The sequence below is a fragment of the Maylandia zebra genome, linkage group LG15 (genome assembly GCF_041146795.1).
Source record: "Maylandia zebra isolate NMK-2024a linkage group LG15, Mzebra_GT3a, whole genome shotgun sequence".
NCBI lineage: Eukaryota > Metazoa > Chordata > Actinopteri > Cichliformes > Cichlidae > Maylandia > Maylandia zebra.
In genome coordinates this window covers 8,124,382-8,147,763 of record NC_135181.1, presented here as the reverse complement: position 1 = coordinate 8,147,763, position 23,382 = coordinate 8,124,382, and the positions used below count along the sequence as shown (strand labels likewise).

Below are 23,382 nucleotides of genomic sequence, written 5' to 3'. Positions count from 1 at the left end.
TTGTAGTATTTGGTCTTAAAAGGAATATTGCGTAACTTATTGCAGATTGACGGTGTTAGCTTTAGCTCAGGTTACTAAATGAACCTGGTAGCTAGAAAGTAAACATGTGACCACTTTATATAACATCCTCATTTGCATAATGAAGTGAATATGTAAAAAAATTATGTGAGACTAAAAAGGTGGGCTGATAGTTTTGTATTTCTTAAGTAAATACAGAAATAAATATATTAATATTAAAACGAAAGTAAACCCAAATGAATTTGAAAGCCAGTTAAACCTAAAATGTCTATAATCAAATAAGGGCTTCATTTATTGTCAAACTGTGCATTTATTATGATAATTTTCGTACATTTGTCGGCATAAATACACTCCATTTTCAGTGAGTGCCACTTGTTTCTGGAAATGTAACTAGTTACTTTCATATCACTAAAGCACCGAATAGCTAAAATCCTGTGGCCTAAATGACACTTGATCACCAACTGCCACACATACTGGTTTCCTCCTCATAGGAACAGGTGGGAATTCCCTGTCAGTATAATTTGCAAATTTGGAGTCAGTTCTCTATGATAGCATCGTGATTTGGATAATATCAATATGTAGCCATGTGTAACGGCACTGTGGGGGTAAATTATGGTTACATCAACATGAGCCTGACAGAAGCCTTATGAATATTTAAAGCTACTCAGGCACGTAAAATGTTAATCAAATGACTCATTAGACCCGTGTCGGTTGTTTTTGTCTGGACTGGGCTCACACTCCCGCACTCCATGCCCACCGAGGGGTGTTTTTGTGTTGTCAAAGGGGGCTGAACCTCTTCAGTTTGAGTGCTACTACTTTATTTACCATGCCATCTCTCCCGCTCTCCTGAACCCGGTGGAGATAAAACGCAATAGGCAACAGCTTTAAGGCCAGATAGGAAAATTATGCACACCAACAATTCAGTCGCACTTTCCCCCTCAGCTTCCGCCCTGCAGGATCTTTCAACTCCTGTCTCTGAAAAGCATCGGACGGCGCGTTAGGAAGGTGAAGTCTGCCGCTCTGCTTCCCGCCGGCAGCCCACTGAGCTCGCTCGCCTCCCTGCCGCATCTGCAGGGGTGGAACCCGGACTCGTGCCCCCCCTCCTTTCCCGGTGTTTGTGCTGCATCTGATGCTGCACTGTGTGCTCAGCCAGCCTGCTGTGGAGAAATTGATTCCCCGCTGATGAATCAACCGCTTCGACATAGGTAAATAAATCCTACTACAGACTCGACCCTCTCACATCCTGACGTTACTGGACTTAGAGCGCACAAACGCACGGGTGCTAATTTCATTAGTCTAACCTGCAAGGTCAAAATACACTCACACTGGGCCAACAGAGATCCGATAATTATATTAAAGCATTGTTTATTACAGGATCATGCTCCTTTGATTGTCCTTGTATTGGCAAGATAATGATAAACTATATATATATATAGCCTGTGTGATATATTAATGGCAAAGTAATTATTTTCCCATCATGCATCACAAAGGTTGATTGCAGTGGGGTGTGGGCCCCCATGTGGGCCCCCATGTGCCTACCTTGCAGGCAAACAGCTTTTTTTTTAGTGTAAGTGGTAACGCATAGCTCTTCATTTGAATATGCTTTCAGTTATCTGTTAATCCCTTCATCAACTAAAGGAAAGAAGTAAGGATGACTGGAAGGAAAGCATCCAGTAATGAAGGCTTCACCTCTGCTGTCATGACTGCCTGAACATCTTGGAGTTTTTCTTTAGGGTTGAAGCCAGGCCAGCTTATCTGACTGAAAATAAAAGTTTAATACGTGGCTGCTTCACTTAGAGAAGCAAAGTCTACAGAGTTTCTCGTGCTGTTCCCTTTTATAAACATGCTGACCCTGAGCTAAAAAAAAACAACCTGTACAGCGGTGGGTGGAGAAGCCAGGGAAGCCAGGGCCTGCGATCAATGACAGAAAGTGTAATTAAAGTCGTCATTGTAGCAAATCTCCACTGTGGACTGCTCGAGCTCAGTCTGATGATTTAATGCCTAATTGTTAAAGATCACTTAGTGTTTTAATAGAGTACAGAAGGACATTAAACTCTCAGCTTTTTTAAAAAAATAATGAAAAGATGGTCACCTGTGAAATGCGTTGGGAAATGTAGACATTGTGGTTCTTTAACATTAAATACACTATTTTTTTCATATATATATATATATATATATATATATATATACATAGTCCAAAATTCCACATTGGCTACCAAAAAAAGCTGGCAACGCTTGGCAGAGCTGAAAATTATTTTAAAAAGTTATCTTTTGATTTGGTTTTTAAGCTTTTACATTTTCCAAGACAGCAAACCATTATTTAATACACAAACACAATAATCCACTTCTGTTTCTTCTGTCTTATTTTCTGGTGAGATTCACTGGCAAATCAAATAAAATACAGATACCTTCTTTGAAATTCCACGCTCTTAATTTACATATTCAGTGTTCTTCTTTTGAATATCAAGGCTTTTTGTTCTACCATAACTCATAAGCAATAACGTATTTTGGTATCACAGGGATTCTTTACAAAAAAATATAATCTCAGGCTCCTTGTGTGAAAAAAGTAGCAATTATAATCTTTTTAACTTTTACCTATTAAGCAGCTTGTGGGGATAGGTTAATTGGATAATCCAAATTGCCACTAGGTGTGAATGTGAGTGTGAATGGTTGTCTGTCCCTGTGTGTTAGCCCTGCGACAGACTGGCGACCTGTCCAGGGTGTACCCCGCCTTTCGCCCTATGACAGCTGGGATAGGCTCCAGCACCCCCCGCGACCCTGCAAAGGATAAGCGGAAGCGAATGGATGGATGGATGGATGGATGCATGGATGGTATTAAGCAGCCTATTTATGGATGTCTTACTCTGTTAAAATGGATGGGGTGGATTTGCAGTGCAAAGGGATGGAGTGTGACACTCGTAAAGCACGAGCAGCACGTTTGATGATTATGTGCGTGAGCAAAGCCGCAGCCTTTAATCAAAAAAGACCTTTTTTTAAAAAAAATCAGAGCCTTTCTGGTGCTTTTTCCATCGCTACATGTGTCTCGCTCATGGCTTACCTGAATAAGAACAGCTGTGTGTGTGTGTGTGTGTGTGTGTGTGTGTGTGTGTGTGTCGGTTGCACTGCATTTCATCAAATCTGAAGGTTTTTTTTCCATTCGAGTTGTTTCATGGTGCATGATTTGTGTGTGTGTGTTTGTGTGTTTTTACAATAACTATTTGATGTTTCACATTTTTTTTTGTAAATGGGAATTTTGAGGTTCATGGCAGATTTTTTCATCTGCAGCCTGATTGAATCCGACAGTCCGACACTGAAGAGTGTTTTATCGTCTCCCACTCCTTTTTTTTGTTACTCTCTTCCTCCCCCCCTCCCTTGTTGTTTTTCTACATTTTTCCTTTGTTTTTTATTCATTAATTTAAAAACTAAACAAAAAAACATTAAATAGCTGGAATTTGTTTGTGCTTTTTCAATGCTCCTATAACATTCATAGCACTTTTTAACCCTTTACCCCTTACTTGGAGTAACCCCTGAAGCTCTTTTCTGAGCCAAGCAATTTCTATCACATTTCAGACCTGCTGCCTTTGGAAAAACCCAGAAACTATTCTAATGGTTTTCAAACTACCTCTTTATTAAATATATAGTGAGGTGTCAAAACCCACCATTAAGGGTACAGGTTAGGCTGTCAGACGCCATCTTTATGGAGGAAAGAGTTAAAGAGTTCAATCATTTGAATGTGCCTCTCTCTCCACGTTGTCCTCCTCCCTCTCTCATTTCCTTGTCCAGTTTTTATCTGGTCTCCTCCTTCAACTGCCACCTCTCACTTCTCTTTTTATTTTCTGTCATTTCCACTCAGTCCAAACTGCGCTCTTAAACCCTAAATTAGATGAACCCCATTACTGACTTTAGTGATCTGGTCAAATCTTCATCCAGCGCTACGTGACCTTTTTCATGTCATCTCATTTTTTTTACCCCTTTTGCTTATGTTTTCATGAGAAATGTTTGACAGATGCTGAGGATGTATTAGTGTGAGCACTTATACAAACACACACGGTGTACCCTAATGCTTCCCTTTATATTTATGGTTTTAAGTCAAACATCTTGACAGCTACTGGACTGAAAATCTTTTTGTCCAAAGTGCCATCATTGGGTCATTTTTCAGTTGATGCTCTATTTTTGGTAAAAGCGTCAGCTGTACTTTGTGTTCAGTGCTCATTAGCAAATATAAGCATGCTGTAATGTACACGTCAGCATGTCAAGATGATTGTCGGGAGGAGTCCTGTATAACCTCGTAGCATGGCTGGAATGACTGTTTCAGTTGCTCCTGTTTTTTCCCCCTTTCCCTGCACTTTAAACTTTTTTCTTACTTTCTGATTGTTTAAATAGCTTTAACTCAAACATGTTTGTCGAGAGAGTTTTTGTCCTTCTTGTTGCCATGGAATTTTTTTCACATAATTTCCTCTGGGAATAATTCATTACAGATCCTATAAAGCATGGATATTAAACATAAAGTCCGGGGACCGGAACATGCCCAGGAAAGACTTGAATCCCCACACCTATGGCTTTAGAAAATGTGAAGGAAGGCATAAATTTCAGACTTTCAGCAGTGTTTTCATATGTAGTTTTTCCTTCTGATTAAGACTTTTCTATTAATACTGCCCCCCCCCCCCCCCCCCGCCCACACACACACACTTAGTATCAAATTGATTCCCATGTGTTCCATGACATCCCTATTATAGAGGGTTCAATTCAATACAGTTTTATTTATATAACTTTATATTGCAAGGACAGACCTACAACAATAGAGAGAAACCCCCACCAATCAGACAATACCCCTTTTGAGCACTTGGCGACAGTGGGAAGGCAAAACTCTCTTTTGACAGGAAGAAACCTGCTGCCATCTGCTGTGCCCGTTGGGAGTTAGTGGAGGGAGAGAGACAGGATATGAGTGAAATGCGAAGAAAATAATTTTACAAGGACTGTACACAAAAATCTTTTTTGCTGATGTTCCTTATCTCGTTTTGTTTGCGTCTGAAGGAAATGACTTTCCTCTCTGTCTTCTCCTTCCCGTCGAATCGCTTGAGGACGACAGGGAAGATTAATTACAATATGTTTATTTAGCAAACACAGTCACCTTGTAATATCTGATTGCAATTTAAATAAGTTAATTTTGTCACCAGGCTTAGGATATTTATGACACTGTGACGCTCTCTTCTTCCTCATCAAATTGTATTTGCTGATAATCCATAGAGCTTTGCAGTGCCAGTCTTTGTATAAGCATAAGCTGCATATAATTAATATATTTTTGTGATTAGACTGATTGGTTTAGAATCCCTGCTAAATTTCCATTGGTGGAAGTCCATATGGAGCCTTCAGGAAAGCAAAAGCAGCTAAAAATTGCAAGGATTATTTAATCTAAGCCTGAGAGCGATAAATATAACCAGGTCCTCTGTAAACTTGAAATAGCAATTAACAAACAACACACAGAAAACAAGATCTGCTCTCAGCGTGGGGTGATAATATGAACATTTCCATTAAGTCTACAAGTTCTCGGCTCCGCTCTTCCCTCTCATTCGCTTTTGTTCCATTCAGTACAAAGAAGACTAAAGCCACGTTAGTTCACATTAATCAGTAATCCAGCACCCCGGAGGCTGAATTGCATTCGCTTTACAGCATAAAAGACAAATTGTTCCACATACTTTTATCATTAGCTAAGCCATATTCTCCCATTAACTTCCAGTTTATTCCTTTGACCTCTGAGCGTGCACTAGTATAATTACCCAATCGGCATCCCAATTAATTTTTGTGCTTCTTCTGCTCACTCTGTCCATTTCTGTCTTACTCCATCTGTCCTTAAGTTGCTTGCTCTTTTCCATTTCCACACTCATTTTTGGATTCAAAGGTCTAAAATTAATTTTCAGAAGACTTGATCAATGCTGACAAATGGAATAATGGAAAAACTAAGCGTATCAGCCACATGTACACATGATTATTTCTGTGCGTTTTCTTTCTGCCGTTCCAGTGTGGTGCATTTTGCCCTCACGCGGTTGACTTTGAGGGCATGGGACTGCCTGGCACCCTCAGCAAAGGTGTGCGTCTGCACCTGCGTCAAGATCGACGTGACCACAGGGGGCGCAGTTGCTGGCATCTGGTTAACTTGGATCCAGAGTCAGAGTCAGCCGTGCAGAGTATGAAGATCCAGGACTCCGACACACAAAGTACGAGTTTAACAGTAATGTTATGATTAGCTAGAGTGGAAATCAGTACAAGATCTCAGTAGATTAGAAGTTTCTGAAATACACAGACCAACTTGTCTGGTACCAACAATCATGCCACATTTACAGCACTGAGTCAGTACCATGTGATTTCTTATTTACATAAAATGTTATGTTAACAAGCAGGTGAAAAGGTATACCTAACAAAGTGGCAGATGATTGTATATCAAAGACAAATATGGATGCTAAATACGTAGAGATTCAACTCCAGCCATTGCAACAAAAATAAAATGAAAAAATTTGATATTATTCATAAAATCTAGAATTTTATATAATAGAAATGCATTTTATAATATAATATATAATATTATTAAGGTCACACAAAGTAGACAGACATGACTGGGAGTATGTTTTACATTCTCCTATTACCTTGTGAAGCAGAAATGCATAAAAAAGCAAATTTGTAACAATAAGAAGGATATTGGAAAGATGTCCTGTCAGTTTGTGTCACATGTTATAAATAATTCAACATCTACAAATATTTTTGAGACCACAGACCACATCTAAGCCTAGTTTTACATACAGATGTGTGTGTACAGGTGTGTGGCTTAGTCTATGTCAGAGAGCTCCCCCCACCAAGACCACCGCCATGACCCATAGTTGGTGCAAAGAGCAACACTCCCCACCTCCACTTTTCTCTCTGAAGTGTGCTGTGTAGTTAGAAGGGCTCAGCAGAGATAAGGAGGGGCAGGCGGAGTGTGAGAGCTCGCCTATTTAATACACGCATTGTTGTTTATCCTTTTATTTATTCCCACCTTATCACACGACGCTGGTGCAGAATCCGATTTCACTGTCTGTTACCATGGTGACGCCCTGCCTGAGCTGTAAATAAATTCGGGGGGGGGGGGGGGGGGGGGGTTATATTGTTACACTGATTAGAAAACACATACACACATATACATAGACAAAAACACACTTATACTAATCTATTCTGCTGCCAAGCAAGGGTATGTTGTCTTACTGCACTTATTATATGCATGCATTTAGGTTTGTGTGTGTCTGTAAGGCGGTGATTAGACTGTTTGTTTATGTGTGTGTCTAGGTGTGCAGTTTAGTGAGGCATAACTATAACTCACTTTATTGCTGTGTCCCCTCTGCGTAAGTGAAAGCGGATACAAATCTCCATGCCCCGAAGCCAGTGATTATGTTATGCTAATCACTGCTGATCGTCGCTGCATGACTGAGTCTGTAACACCAGGCTCCCTCCAACATTTGACTTCCGATGTCCCTCAGCAGGAAAATAAAATCGCATGCAGGGGTTCACTGATTGCTTAATTGTTTTATTAGCCATAAACAAATTAGGCTGCGATCCCAACCGTATTGTGTTTGGGGGTCTGGGTGGGAGTGGTGGGTCCCGTGCAATGCTGAAAATCTTTCTGCTTGCCTGCAAAAAACCCCCCAAAAACTGGCGCTGTCTCATATTGACTCGGTGAGTGTTAATGGGCTCCCACCCCTCATATCCAATTCTTTTTTAAGTAAAAGATGATTATCTGTTCTGTCTCAGTCTGTCTATGTCTCTAATGTGATGTGCCGTAATGAGACAGGACTGATTGAAGAGGGACATCAGGATTAATCTCACCGCGTAATTACTTTTATGATTTATGGCTCTCACTTCTGCGCACTCAGGCCATTACAGTGCGTGTATGTATACAGTTTTACAGAGTATTTGTCCTGATCTTGCTGTTTACTGTCGTTGTTGTTTTTTATTATCACGTAGACTTCACCTGGCACCTAATATTCACTGTTAAAACATCCCGTGAGCGAAGCTTTGCAGCCGACTCTTGACAAATCTCTTTACACGCTCGCAGAGGCCGCGAATGCAGGCGCCCTGCGTGCGTCAGGGATTGAGGCTCCTTCTTGAAAGGTTAACCTGCTTCTGATTGAGTGTTAAAACCCCACAAATACAGCTTGGAACGGGAACCGGCATTGCAACCAGGGCGTAACTAATCGATATGCAGTGAGGGGAAAAGCCCGAGTTGGTACACTTGTAACCTTTAAGAGCAAATAAGCCCTCTCGAGCCTGCTTTCTTCTTCTTTTCTTTTTTACTTTAGAGACACAGACAAGCCGTTGGCTGGCCCCTTTTCTTTGTCTTTCCATGTTTGTTTTCTTTTTCATTACAGATAAAACAAGAAATGCGTTACATTAGCTGACATAGAAGCCAAAGAAGACTATAAATGAAAGGAAGAGTGTTGAGTTTCTGACAGCAGTGTGATCTTTTATCGCAACCAAAAGGGGCTGTGGGGCTTCTGCTGGAACCGTTTGATGTTTACAGGGAAAATTGATCTCTTTACCTTAAAGCCAGTCTGCATAAGCTTCATGGATTCAAAAGTAATCAGGCAAAGGAAAAACAAATAGCGAGATATTCCAATTTTGGTCTGGACTCTTTAAGAAAATAATCTTCCTGTGCAGAAATTTCTTCTCCAAAAATGAAAAAACAGACATTTTACTGTGTGTAACTCATACGCTTGTAGCACAAAACAGTGCACAGCTTGAATCCTTTGTCACCCGCTCTAAGCCTTCTTTTTTGTTGTTTTTTTCTGAAGACAGGCAAGAAGAACCCCGAGATGCAGCAACTGTAATTACATTACTGTCCCACACTGCCACACACACACACACACACACACACACACACACACACACACACACACACACACACACACACACACACACACACACACACACACACAGTGCTTTGAGCTCAGCACGTCTGCCGGCTGCCACGGGATGTTAGAGGCGTGTTGCTATGGCGACTGAAAGGGGACACACAGGAAGGGGGTTAGGGTAGAAGAGAAAGAGGAGGGGGTTGTGTCGGAGATTGAGGAAGAGAGAGAGAGAGGCACGCGGAGTTGCCGGTGTCTTGACAGTCAGTGTGTGGCAGCGGAGGACAGCAGTGGCAGACTGCTGGAGCAAGCGAGATCTGTCAGAGGAGAAGGGGGGGGGACATCCATAAATCTGCTGCTGAGGTGAGGCATCACAGAGACGGCAATTAGCACAGACAGCTGTGTGCATGGTAAGTAACGCTCAGCAGGTCACTTTGAAGCTTTTTCTATTTGAGGAAAAGAGAGAGAGAGAGAGGATGAAAGGCATCGTACGTATTCACGTGGTCTGTCTGCCTCTGTTCCTGTTTCTCTCTCTCTCTCTCTCTCTCTCTCTCTCTCTCTCTCTCCCTCTGCAGTGGCAAATACTTTGCAGACTGCTGTCTGTCTGCACTGGAGTCAAGTTGCATCAAGGCGTTGTTTAGCCATTTACAGAAATGAAAGAGTAATGTGCCGCTGACCGGGTAAATTGGCAGGAGAGCTCTGAGAAGTAAAGCACAGAGCTTCGTGTTCAAAGGCAAAGTCAGCTGATTCTTTTATATAATTAAAAAAAACCCCAAACAAAATAATATGGATTGATTGATTGAGATAGATTGAGAGAGGCAGTGTGGATTAATGGCACTCAATCAAACACTTGAAAGTACTGCCTGTGCGTGTGTAAATGTGTGTGTGTCTGTGTGACAGCGCACTTCATTGATTGTTTGATAGTGTGTGTGGGTGTTGTGGGTTTCATTTCCTATGTTTGTGTGTCTGCCTGCTTGCGGGGCTTTGTCTCTCTCTCTTTCCCTCTCTCTCGTAGTGCAGTAATGATATTTATTGCAATCTTTGCAGCTGGAGGGTTGGGGGGGGAGGGGTGGAGTAAAGTACAAAGCTTTATGTGGCTTTGTTTCTACTACTTCCTATATTTTTGGTGTGTTTCGAAGGAGGGGGGCGGTGAGTGTGTGTGAGTGAGCCTCTGAGTTTCCACTGTGATTTGCAGCTGAGCAGTGTTGCACGCTTTTTTAAAAGCTGCCACTTTGAGTTTGATAATCTCTCCCGCTGTCTCTCAGGTCTGATGAGTTCCTTGTCCGCCGGCTCGGAGATGCAGGCTTCCGCTCTCGACCCCCAGTTCATACCGGGGCCCCAAGGTAAGGTGCCTGGCAGGAAGCGAGGACGCCCTCCTATCCGAAAGCTGGAGTTCCAGAGCCACTATGTTGAAACTCTGTCACCTCTTAAGGTCCCGAAGAAAAGAGGCAGGAAGCCTGGCTTTAAGGTCAGTTTAATTTTTTAGTTTAATCATGTAGATGGGCATTCCTTTAATAGAAGAGGGAAACCGTGTCTACACAGCAGTGCAGGAGTCTTTGTTGGTACAGCATACGATCATATACAGTACTGAGTATAGGTCATCTGTGTTTTGAGGCTGCTAATCTATACGTATTTCCCTGAACCCTTGGTGGTTATACATACAAACCACTTCCCTCACATATGTGATCAACAACTGAAAATGCTTTTAATGCATTTTTCTTTTTACACAGAGTGCACTCCGTTGAGTCTTCCTGTGAGCAAACACAGTTGAATTTTCACACAGTTTTCATGTTGTCATGTTGTGTTTTCATTCCTTTGAATGACTAAGGCATTTTCTTCCTTGTGAAACATATACTTAACCTAGCTTTCATTCTTTATTTTGCTCGAATGTCTGTATTCATGATGGCCCACTATTTTCATCACCTACAGCGCTGGGTAGTCTTAAGGCAGCCCTCATTCCTTGCTATCAGCTGAAAACTTGGCATATGTCATCGTGGTGTGCAGTTAATCCTTAAAAAACTGTGAAAACTGGACAAGTGGATGACATAAGAAGCAGTGGTAGGCCTAAAAAACTATCTGCAGCTGATGAACAGCATCTGAAAGTGATGTCTTTAAGAAATACGAAAAATTCCAGCCAATGACACTGGACCTGAGAGATGCATCTGGCACTTCAGCTGCACCATCTGTTGTGGAAGGATTGCTGTCATGAAGTTATCCTTAAGGAAAGGAAACAGGTAGAAAAGGCTGAGGTATGCTGACTGGCAGCCAGTGGTAACAGGTCTTATGTAGACATTGATCCAGATGTCTTGAAAGACAATGATCTCAAACGTTCTGCAAATGTAGTAAAAGCATACCTGGATAGATAAACAATCAACAGAACACCATGAGTCATGGATTGGCCTCCCCAGAGCCTGGACCTCAAAATCTTTGAAGCAGAGTGGGATCATCTTGGCTGGGAACGCATCAAAAAGCAGCCAACATCCAAAGAAGAGCTTTGAATGTCTTTCAGGAAGCCGGGAGAACTATTCCTGAAGACTTCTTAAAGAAATGAAAAGAAAGCTTGCATATGAGAGTTGAAGGCTGTGTTGAAGAATAAAGGTGGGATTATAAGCTTATCAGAATAGTAGAGAATCAATATTTTCCTTTATATACTATTTCCATTTGTATTTCCAAAGTTTTAAATAAATCGTTGCACCTATAGTTTCCATGTTCCTAGCAAACTATTAAGAAATTATGGGTGGCTCAGTACTATATAGTACGTGAATGAATGGAATACCGTATCCCATGCTCATAAATGAGGTGTCTAAGGAACATCTTAAGGGAACTTCTTAAACTTTGGCATAAACATTCAACACGCATAACCATCAGTAATAAATTTGCCAAATTGACTGTGAGCTCACAAAACACGTTTTTGGGCATAAATTGAGAGTTTTCATAGAATTTCAAAAAGGATAAAATGATGAAGTGATGACATCCATCCATCCATCTATCCATTTTCTTCCTCTTATCTGGGGCCGGGTTGCGGGGGCAGCAGCCCAAGCAGAGAAGCCCAGACCTCCCTCTCCCCAGCCACCTCCTCCAGCTTATCCGGGGAAAAAACAAGGTGTTCCCAGGCCAGCCGAGAGATATAATCTCTCCAGTGTGTCCTGGGTCTGCCCTGGGGCCTCCTCCCGGTGGGACATGCCTGGAAAACCGCGCCCAGGGGGCATCCTTATCAGATGCCCGAACTACCTCAACTGGCTTCTTTCGATGTGGAGGAGCAGCGGCTCTACTCTGAGCCCCTCCCGGATGGCCGAACTTCTCACCCTATCTCTAAGAGAGAGCCCAGCCACCCTTCGGAGGAAGGGTATTCGTAGTCTCATTCTTTCGGTCACTACCCACAGCTCGTGACCATAGGTGAGGGTAGGGGCGTAGATTGACCGGTAAATTGAGAGCTTCGCTTTTACACTCTGCTCTCGCTTCACCACGACAGGCCGGTACAGCGTCCGCATCACTGCGGCCGCTGCACCAATCCGTCTGTCGATCTCCCGCTCCCTTCTCCCATCACTTGTGAACAAGACCCCGAGATACTTAAGCTCCTCTACTTGGGGCAGAAGTGATGACATTTTGTATGAAAAAAGTTAAAGCTGGTAAATGTATCTCGGTATTGTAAGTTGTGATTTTTCTACACTCACCAGCCATTTTAGCAGGTATAATTCAGTTGTTTGTTAAGGAAATATTCAATCAACCAATCGCTCAACACTAGCTCCGTGCTTTTAGCCATGTAGAAATGGTTACGCCAGTGTGAATGTTTGCACCAAAATTTGGTGTAAACAACATAAAAGCATGGATCCATGCTATCTTGTATCAGCATTTCAGCTTGTTTTTGGTGATGGAATGGTATAGTGCAGGGGTGGGCAATTCCAGGCCTCGAGGGCTGGTGTCCTGCAGGTTTTAGATCTCACATTGGGTCAACACACCTGAATCACATGATTAGTTTGTTACCAGGCCTCTGGAGAACTTCAGGACACGTTGAGGAGCTAATTTAGCCATTTAACTCAGCTGTATTGGTTCAAGGACACATCTAAAAGCTGCAGGGACACCGGCTCTCGAGGCCTGGAGTTGCCCACCCCTGGTATAGTGGATATTTTCTTTGCAAACCTTTGGCCCCTTAATATCAACACAGCCTACCTGATTGTTGTTGGTGACCATCCCTATCCCTTTATGACCTGCTGGCTGCTCTTGGCACCATGTCACAAAGCTCAGATAATCTCTAACTGGTTTCGTGAACATGACAGAGAGTTCACTGTACTGTAATGTGGTGGAGCAGGAGATCCACGTCATAGATGTGCAGCTGACAAGTCTGCAGCAACTGTCTGATGCTCTCATGTCAGTATGGACACAAGTCTCAGAGGAATGTTTCCAACATTGCTGAATCCATGCAACAAGGAATTAAGGCAGCTCTGAAGGCAAAAAAGGGCTTAACCGAGACTGTATTTAATAAAGTGTTTGGTGAGTTTATCTGTTGTGGTTGCCTGCCTGCTTTTAAACAAAGCTCACAACAAGATGCTTTTGTCCTCAGCTGTAAATCTACAGTAATGGGCTTTAGCCTAGCCCATTAACCAGACTTTATAGTATGTGCTGCATTATAGGAACTCTACAGCTATAGCTAAGGATTTTCTTTCACCCATGTCAGTTTTCAACATGCAGAACCTCTAATTAGCGACTGCATGTGTATGTTCCCCTGTAGCTGAAGCCCCGGATGGTGATGTCCCCTCTAGCCAATTCTCCTCCCAGCAGCACACCAGAGCCAGAGATGGGCTCCATCCCACAGGACGCTGCCATCGTCCCCCATTCTGCCACACCACAGGTCCTGACAGGTAAAAAGACACAAAGACACGCACAGTTATAATGATCAGTTTTTCCATAAAGAAGCTTGGCCATTAATAATAACAATAGTGGAGAAATAAGCCATTCATTAAAGATAAACATACATATTCCAACATACACATAATCAACCATACGGTCTCACATTCATTCACACATATGCATGCAAACAGATGTGAACTATGGCCCAGAATAATAGGAAGAACGATTGAGGGAAAGCTAACCAATGGTGGTTTTTCAAAATGTGATTCTCATTGTGCATTCACTGGTTGAAGTGATGGTGTGACTTTGTGGCCTCCACCTTCTTTTTTGTTTTGTCTACTTCTTGTATTATCTCCCACCCCCACAACCCCCCATCCTTTACTACTCTGCCTTTGACTTTAATTGAGGGGCAAGATAAAATGCTTCTGTCTATTTTTTTTCCAATGTGATGTTTCATTTTTGTTCTCTAAATACACTAGTGACTGGTTTTCCCTAATTTATTTATCTAATTTAAACCACAAGCATATGTGGATTTATTTAGGATAAAGGGCTCACACCTTCACACATAACCCAGTTACATATTTTGTTTTCCCTTCCAATCTTCCCAGCCTCTTTTCCTTAGTTGCTTAGAAAATAAGATTTTTAGAAGTACGAATCTTAAATATTCTTTTAAATAGGAAACAAAAGTCATACAACCATGCTTTCTTTCATTTTAAAAACATCTTTCCCACCCTAAAGATTAGCCTTGCTTTGAATAAGCAAATATTTAAAGGCTGCCTTTAGTGTATTTAAGGTTAGAGGGGGGAAATCTCATGCGTCAAGGACCAGCCGTTTGCTCTTTGTTCATGCAAATCATGAAAAGTGTTTGATGTCAGACTGTAGACACAGAGATGAAGTGCACATGCGCATATGCATGCAGACAAAAAATCAGCACGATCCCCGTGGTGCCACCCAGACAGATATTGATATTTTTTTTCCTCCAGTGGAAAAAAAGCATTTCAGGAGCATCTATGTATATTGGAAGTATACATTTCCTTTTGAGTGACTAATCTTCTAAATCTTATTTTTAACACGCACATATATATAGTATGTGCCGCAGTAATACGTTATGATGTAAAGATCAAAGACGACTTTTTAGCTGTTGCAATGAACTCGTAGATATGCAGCAAAATACTGCTTATATATCTAACTGCTTATATTTGAAAAGTATCAAAATACATTCTGTAGGGCACATGTGCCTTATTGTGTGCATGTGGGGGTGTGTAATCCTTCAAATTTGCATGCCCAGATCTTAATCATAATTGATTTTTCAGAACACAATAGCAGTACATTTAACCTTTGCATGAGCATAATGCAGAAGTAATGCAAAATCATCTTAGTAGCATATTTCAATGTTATAAATCTGTCATTAGGAAAATCTGTATCTGCCTGGTTCTGACTTAACTAGCAAGCATTTACATTATTGACAAGCTGAAAAGCTGGCACAAAGGGAGCAGACTCTGAGGAATTACTGACTATCTTTCATCCATTTCAGATCCATACAGTTACAGACCGCGGGGGCTTTAATGCAGCTTACCTAAAGATTAGCTTTGTATTTATTATACAGTTCTTTCTATATTATTCTAGTCTGGTGAAAGGAAGCTGTCTAATATACTATATACACCCAAAGGCTTTATACTGGTCTGAAAATATAGTAAGATATTAAGAATCTTTTTTTCTTGACTCATTATAAATTTCATATGGTCATCACAGTCCTTCTACTTTTTGTATCTATCACCCAGTTTGAACAATACAGCCACACTTGCAGTGTTTTGAGGCTATACATTGAGCTTTATGCAATGATTTTTAAGCTATAATAGCTTGTACTATGTTCAGCATCTTTTTGCTTGTTAATATCAACTAGCGCCTAACACAGTCTAAAGCTAAGGCCAACAGGAAATGTCATTAGCTTTTTAATTTAACCTTGTTTTTTTGCCATTGCCTCAGTGCAACTCAGGCATATCAAGCTTTCATGATAATCCATGAAAGTCGTTTCATTCAGGGTTGTTAGGGTACATCCTCTGATAACCATGATGGGATATCTCACAGTATAATTGCAATGGTCATGTTAAAAAAAGAAACTTTTTTTTTTGTTGGGTTTGGCTTTAACAATGCCACTTCCTGTACTTCCCTCCCCAGCGGAGACGCCATTGGCTGATGATTTTTTATGTGACCCACCGGTGGACTCGAGGCGCTATGCTATAGATCCCAGTGACTCTGCATTCAGCGTCACGACGTCACAGTATCAGATGAAGCAGTCCTACGGTTACCGTGGCAGCAGTTGCTCTGCTACAGCAGGCATGTGCAGACAAGCGTCAAGCCCAGGAAGTCACCAGGAAGGAAACAGAAATGGTGAGGCTATAAATTATTGCCAGGTGCACTTCCATGCACATCACCTGTGCCATTAGTGTTGGTTTATACTTGCATTGTAATTATGTTATCCATATCTTTAGAGATGAAATTATTTAGACCAATGAAGGCCCAGATCACTCATCATTCAAGAGATGTTTGCATTTATTTTCATATGCATTTCTTTAACATCTGCCTACATCTATAGTTGTGCTAGTTTACAGCATAATAATGTCATTTGTGGTGTAAGTGGTTTGGGATGGGTTTCCATCATAGATCTGCCCAAGTAAAGTCACACAGTCAGGTGTGCTGTAGCTTTAGTGTGAGAAACCCTGGAGTTTTTTAGCTTCAATATAATTGAATTTTGTGCAATGCAAAAAGATTAACCTGAGACCTCTACCGAAATATGCTGAGATCAGCAATCTCTGGAAGACCCATGAGAAGAAGCTTGACATAAGTAGTACACATGCTAATACTGCCTAAATTCAGTGTGACTCAAAGGTAACACTTTGTAAAATTGTAATATACAATTTTTAATTGTCGTTTTCCCTAATTGGTTAGCCTAGGAGGTGACAGTGTCTCTGTAATATTTCCTTCAGACAGAGCTAGGCCAGCTACTTCTAGCATTTTCACAAGCATTGTTTTGCCGACTTATTTTGAAACGATGAGTTGAGAATTTTGGCCGACGCCATCTACGTTATTCGAAACAGGAAGTAAGGAAAGAAAGGGGTTGATTGGCTGAGAAACCAAGTATTCTGCTCAGTAACTTTTTACTCACAAGCTAAATTACACCCTCCTTCATCATCTATGTAAATCTAACTGGGTGAAATTTCAAAATAAAAGACTGCTGCGCTATTAATAAAACTCAAAACTAGCGATTGAGACGTTATCTCTTAAGTGTTTACAGAAGCCAAAAAAACCCAAAAACCCAGATGAGCAGTAAAGGCTCTTTCGCATCACTTCAGAGTCTATAGACTGTGTTCTAAGTTCTTTTCAGGCAACATTATGAGATCATCAATTTTGTTTTTGTTTTTTAGAATAAAAATTCACCCTGCCTGTCCTCTTTTGCTATCTAGCCTACAGCCCGATGTCAGAAGCTGGAGAGTGCAAGCGTCCTGTTGGTAAGGACCCTTCCAGCTGGGGTGTGGAGGATGTGGTTTGGTTCATTAAAGATGCTGATCCCCAAGCTCTGGGACCCCATGCGGAAGCATTCAGGAAGCATGTAAGTCCGACCCACTTAATGCCGTGTAACTTAAATACTAAATGTACTGGAACTGAGCTCATTTCCCAACATGCACTGGGGCACAGCTTACAAGAAGCAGGGTATGCTTTCTATTTAAAAATCTCTTATATGACAGCTGTAGCTCAAATTATCTGTCACCCAGTGCCCTGTGGTCCTGAATGTAAATGAGCTGAAATGGAAACTGCATGAATATTATTAAAGAATTTTTAAAGTGCACGAAGGTTTGTCCCCGAGCCTTTTAAATAAGTCACTGTGCTGCCTCCATTTCTCACACAGCACTTGAGTGGAATATTTAAAGTAATCCTTTTTTTCCGTTGCTTTACAACTATATCTTGCTATATTCCAGGAAATAGATGGGGACGCCCTACTTCTTCTGAAAAGCGAGATGATGATGAAGTACCTGGGATTGAAGCTGGGACCAGCGCTCAAACTCTGCTACCACATCGACAGGCTCAAGCAGAGCCGGTTGTGAGCCGAGTCCTCGATCGCCTCGTTAATTTTTAAGAGCAACGAGTCGGTGCCGATTCCCGAAACCTTTCTAAGTCATCAGCAATACATCACGAACGTCTGATCCAAATATATGCTGGCTTTTACTACATTTACACCACACTTTGTCCACAGATTGGACACTGTGACTGTACATGTTAGGACATTTAAGAGCTCAAACAGTTATTTTACTTTTGTCTCTCTTTACTTTGTACCTGAACTGCTATAGATTGTAAATAGTTTGTCGCCAAACAGATGGCAGCTACGGTATATTGAAGTACGACCTGTAATAATAATTTTTGAGCTTGGGCATTGTTAATTTGTGCAGATCATAATCACTGGATACTGTATTATATCATTATAAACTTCTAGGGTGCTTTACCTCAGTAACACATTTAAACTTTACAAAGTCTTGCTGCTGGACTTTTAAGATAGTCCATTTTATCCTCACTTGGTCACGTTTATCCAGGTTAAAGTTGGTGACATGACTTGTAATTAATAACTCAAACTGTTCATTAAGTCGATTTGGAAGTCTGTTGCAAGATAATCTAGAACAAAACAGCGCTGTTACTGAGCCATTTTGAGAGCACAGTTCTCAAACATCTCTGAACTTTAAGTGCACACTTGTTGGCCAAGCAAATGGTTTATGTGCCAAAGACTTGACAATACAAAGTGTACATTTATAATACTGGAATGTGTAAAACTTCATGAGAAAGGAGTGATAGAGCTCATATTTGGAAAAAGTTTTAAAAAATAAAGAAATAAAGAAAGAAGTGATTTGTTAACATGAAGATTCTGACCACAAACCACACCGGAGTTCGAGTGAAGCGACCAAGATTTTTTACCAGTCGTAGATGTCTGTAATCACACAGTGCTCATAATGACAGGAAGGAAATATGACTTCTTTTTTCCACTGAGGTTGCAATGTAGCATGAGACAAAGCGAATTTAATAAACCTCGTACAACTGGGTGCTCACCGAAACAGATACTACCACTACAATCACTACATTTTACAACATATCTACTCGCAAACTTCACCTCTGTGACTTCCTTCAGGTTACATTCTTCTCATACGTTACCTCTTCAGTCATTTAGAATGGAGCAGGATTTCATCCCTTAACTGTTAAAAAGGGAAACTGCTGTATGTAAAATGTCTCGAGCATTAACATTTGGGGGTTGTTTTTGGTTTCTTTTAAACATTGCCATGTCAGAATCAGGGCTATGCAGCCACCAAATTCAGTTTTCTTGTGTGACATTGTACAAAAGGTAGTCATACACAGTATTTGTCAAACTTGGTTAAACAATGCCTTTTTTAATGTGTATAGTACTTGTTACTTACTTTAATTTTGTTTTTTTTTCAATGCTTAAATGCTTTGTTTGTACAACACAGACTGATTAGTACCTTTTATGATAAAAAAAAAAACAGTTTCACTTTATCAAACTTGATTTTAAAGACATGCAAGAAATGAACACAAACATTTAGCACATGAGCTATTTCAACAAATTTAAGAATCTCTGGATGTTGTCAATTTTTGAGTTAGTGACCTATGTTAATTGAATTTTGATGTTCTTTACTGTTTGATACTTAAATAAACCTGGCTTTATTTTAATCCTGTCTCTTATTTAACTGGATTTTGTGCTGTTAGTTAACATAAAGGATGAAAGATAAAACTGTGTTTATTTATCTGAAATAGGAGCTGTATGGTAAAACAGACAAAGCAGGATGTATCATAGCCAAGGAACTGAGAATATGATATTTCTGGGATATCAGCATGTATAGAAAATTACCAATGACAGAAATAATACTATCAATTGAATTTATTTAATTGAATTTCTTCTCTTTTTTGAAAACCAATTGTAAATATAAATGTACAAAGGTTTACAAAAAGTACATTTACGGGATGAACTACTGTGAAGTGAGGCACCTATAATACATCCACTGAAGCTACTCAGCCATGGAAACCCATGTCATGAGGTTCTTGGTGCACAGTTTTGTGTTGATAGTAATGCCACAGTTGGTTTGAAACTGCTTTTATTGAATCAGCAGAGCGTGGATGACTTTTACACACCTCAGCACCCGGTGACCCAGCTCTGTAACTTTATGTGGTCTGCCACGTGGTCTGGCTGACTTGCTGTGGTTCCTAAACACTTCCACTTTGCAATAATACATATTGCAAAGTAGACAGAACTGCACTTTGCAAATCAAATGATCATGTTCACATATGGTGCAAAGGCTAGAATGCACTGGTGCTGCAGGTTTTATCCCACAGTATCATAGAGCAGTTAGAATATCAGATTGATTATCAGCCGTGTTGGTCAAGTTACTTGAAAAAAGTAATCAGTAGCTAATTACTTCCCCCAAAAAGTAATCCCGTTACTTTACTGATTATTTATTTTCAAAAGTAATTAATTGCTTAGTTACTTTTTAAAAACACGATTTACAACCTGAATAGGTGATAAAGCAATAGATTTTTCAGCCCAATTCTACTTTTTCTGCATAATCCATCATACAAAATGTAATCAAATGGAAAAGTCTCTTTTTAAAACTTGTTTTATTAGTTTTAATCGTTTAACTTTATGCATCAAGCAAAACTTTAATTATATGCAACATTCTCTGACTGGAAGAAATAAGCTTAATATTTAAACCTATTTTCTGCACATTCCAGCACATAAAATAAAATAATTTTTTGTGTTTACACTCACTTTTTCAAATAGATGCAAGTAAAACACAGCAGAAAATAAATAAAGTCAAAGACTAGTGGTCCTGTTGCTCTATTTTCACCTGTAAAGCAGGAGTAGGGTAGGCAGAGGTTTGCCCTGGTGCAGGTGAGCCGCAGCGGTCAGTTGAAGAATCCGCGAGTTTATGTTTTTGTCACTTTTTATGGAATCAAACTCAAAATAAGGTCAGTACTTCCACGCTTTAAACGCTGCACGCTCATACTCTGTCCCGCACTGGATATATTATCCATTGTTGATCTGCACACAGCTGTTGTCACCAACGTCGCAAAAGTAATTGGATTACAGAGATGGGCAGTAACGCGTTACTGCTTATCAGTATTTAGTAAAACCTTTCGCTGTGAAAACAAGCTACAACAAGCAACCACAAATTGCTTTCCAATTTTCAGATTTTTTTCTTTGCACTTTCAATAACTAATATTACTATTATTACTATATTACTAATAAGTGTTCATTTAAGCTGTGATTTGATTGTTGATATAGAAACACATGATAAAAACTGAAAACCAAACAGGTCATTTACAGATTCAATTATAAAAAGAAAAGATTAATCAATTATAGCAGAGGCTAAAAGCATCACAAAGGGAAAAATTCACAAACCTCAGCGACACAGGAATTGACTGCTACATTCACATGTCACTTTATTAGGTAAATCTTGCTATTGCTTTTAGCTTCGGAACAGCCTTAACAGTTCATTGCACAGATTCAATAAGGCGCTGAAAATTTGCCTCAAGATTTTGCTCCATGTTGACATGATAGCATGACAAGATTTGTTGGCTCTAGATCCATGATGCAAATGTCATACTCCACCACATTCCAAAAGTTGCATACCTTGGTTGTGACGATGAGTGGTTATTAGAGTTACAGTTACAGCTTGAAGCAGTCTGGCCATTATTCTCTGACCTCTGGCATCAACTAGGCATTTTCACCCAAAGAACAGCCACTCACTGGATATTGTTTTCTTTCCAAACAGAGTAGCGGTGTCTAAAATACTCAGACCAACAACAATAGCACATTCAAAGTCACTTAAATCCCATTTCTTCCCCATTCTGATGCTCAGTTTGTACTTTACAATGTTGTTTTGACCATGCATACATACCTAAATCCATTCAGCTGCTATCCTGTGATTGGGTAATTAGAAATTTATATTAATGAGTAGCTAAACAGGTGTGCCTAATAAAGTAACCACGAGTCTATGATATTTTGAAAAACGTATCTAGAAATTAAAAGAAACACTGTAGTAAACACTTAGTCAGTATTCAACACTTATAAGAAGAATGGTCGTAATAAAGAATTTATTTATTTAGTTAATTAAGTATTTAGGTACTTAGTTGCTATTTTCTCAACTTTAGCTTGTCTGCTAACCTTCTGCTACACACTTCAGCCAGTAGGTGGCACGCTTGAGCAGTTAGCTAATTGCTAGTAAACCCAGCACAAGAAGAAGAAAAAGACTCGCAGGAGTTCACTTCCTGTATTAAGATTTTCATGCTTCCACAAATGTGTGCATCTGTCAGACAGAGGTGAACATGGCAGACGTCTCGGAGAGGACACTACAGGTCGCCGTTGTGGTTTCTTTCGCTGCCGGCTTCTTGGCGGGGTGGCAGGCAAACAGAATGAGGAGAAGGTTTCTGGACTGGAGGAAAAAACGACTCCAGGAAAAGCTATCAGAAACACAGAAGAAACTGGATTTGGCTTGAATGGTAATGCCATATTTATGACGACACGCTGTTGAGTTACAGAGCTTAGGATATGTCGGTTAGTAAAGCTTCGAGTGGACCAAAGTGATGCGTATTATTTGCTGTTATTTGCACAGTATCGCTGTGATGAATTTATATACGTAATACAAGTCACTGTTGTCACAGTTTGTTTGTCTAAAAATGTGTCTTTCCTGTAAGGTCTGCGGTATGAGGCTCTTGGATTCTGGATGTGGATCCTACACCATGTTTGTGACCGAGGGAAGGAAATCTGAAGATGACCTACCTGTATGCTGCACTACCTGTATTTGTCTGCCACGCCTTTCAATTTAAGACTCTAATTCACTCTAAACCAGTTCCATGAAAATGGAAGCAACAGCATTTTGTTGTTGTTGTTCTGCTAACAAAAAGGGAGTGGTGGCCCTGTCCCCAGTGCTGTTCTCTGCCAACATGTCTCCATCTCTGTATTTGTCAAATAAATTATTTTTTTTTCCTATGTTGAAAGTCGTTATTCCACAATGATGTTCAGGACTTCAGATAATGTGGTGATATATTATTGAAGCTGGCACTACACTCTTACAACTTAAAAGTTACCTAAACTCTATTACAAATAAGTGGGATTATAATTTTCTCCTTATAGCATAGGAACTCACAATGAAAGGAAAACACGCAGCACTCTTTCCTTCAGCCTAGTAAACTTTTACTGACGTTTCTATCGATAAAAATTTATTATGTGAATAACTGCGCCATCTGCTGGATGAACGCCAAAGTCACCTTAAACAGCTCCATTGGGAGCCATGATTACACTAATTGATTTTTTTGTGTGTGTGTCATTTTGTCCAAGACTCGGGAAAGGATCAAAAGGCAGAGGTTCATTTAAAATACAGTATTATGCAAAATTTTTCAGGTACCTGTCAGTTCTTGATATTTTGCTAGTAAAATGGGAAAAGAGTGCAGCAGTTTATTAGCTAAAGCAGAATGTTTACAATTTTAATAACGTGGAAAATCAGTATTTGGTATTTGGTCTTTGTTCTTGTTCTTCCTAAAGAGCATTCAAGGCTTTTCTTTGGGCATTGGCTGCCTTTTGTTCTGTTCT

General features: G+C 40.3%; 2 protein-coding genes across 4 annotated transcripts; both read left to right on the top strand.

Annotated features, from left to right (window-relative positions):
* The first annotated feature begins 782 nt into the window (after positions 1–782).
* On the top strand, positions 783–19,466 carry scml4 (Scm polycomb group protein like 4). 3 transcript variants are annotated; one of them, XM_004541954.3, is made up of 7 exons: positions 783–1,223; positions 6,038–6,233; positions 10,157–10,359; positions 13,621–13,750; positions 15,918–16,130; positions 17,204–17,349; positions 17,717–19,466. In XM_004541954.3, exons 2-7 carry the CDS (start codon positions 6,077–6,079, stop codon positions 17,840–17,842), a joined length of 975 nt encoding a protein of 324 aa, XP_004542011.1. In that variant the 5' UTR covers positions 783–1,223; positions 6,038–6,076; the 3' UTR covers positions 17,843–19,466. The 3 variants fall into 3 exon arrangements, with proteins under 3 accessions (XP_004542011.1, XP_004542014.1, XP_004542013.1); XM_004541957.3 differs by lacking the exons at positions 783–1,223; positions 6,038–6,233 and adding an exon at positions 9,119–9,254; XM_004541956.3 differs by lacking the exons at positions 783–1,223; positions 6,038–6,233 and adding an exon at positions 9,121–9,301.
* Positions 19,467–22,032: 2,566 nt separating this feature from the next.
* Positions 22,033–22,782, top strand: lnc.lemp (lncRNA encoded micropeptide). Its single transcript, XM_076874558.1, has 2 exons — positions 22,033–22,292; positions 22,488–22,782. Exon 1 carries the CDS (start codon positions 22,119–22,121, stop codon positions 22,287–22,289), a length of 171 nt encoding a protein of 56 aa, XP_076730673.1. The 5' UTR covers positions 22,033–22,118; the 3' UTR covers positions 22,290–22,292; positions 22,488–22,782.
* Positions 22,783–23,382: the final 600 nt, after the last annotated feature.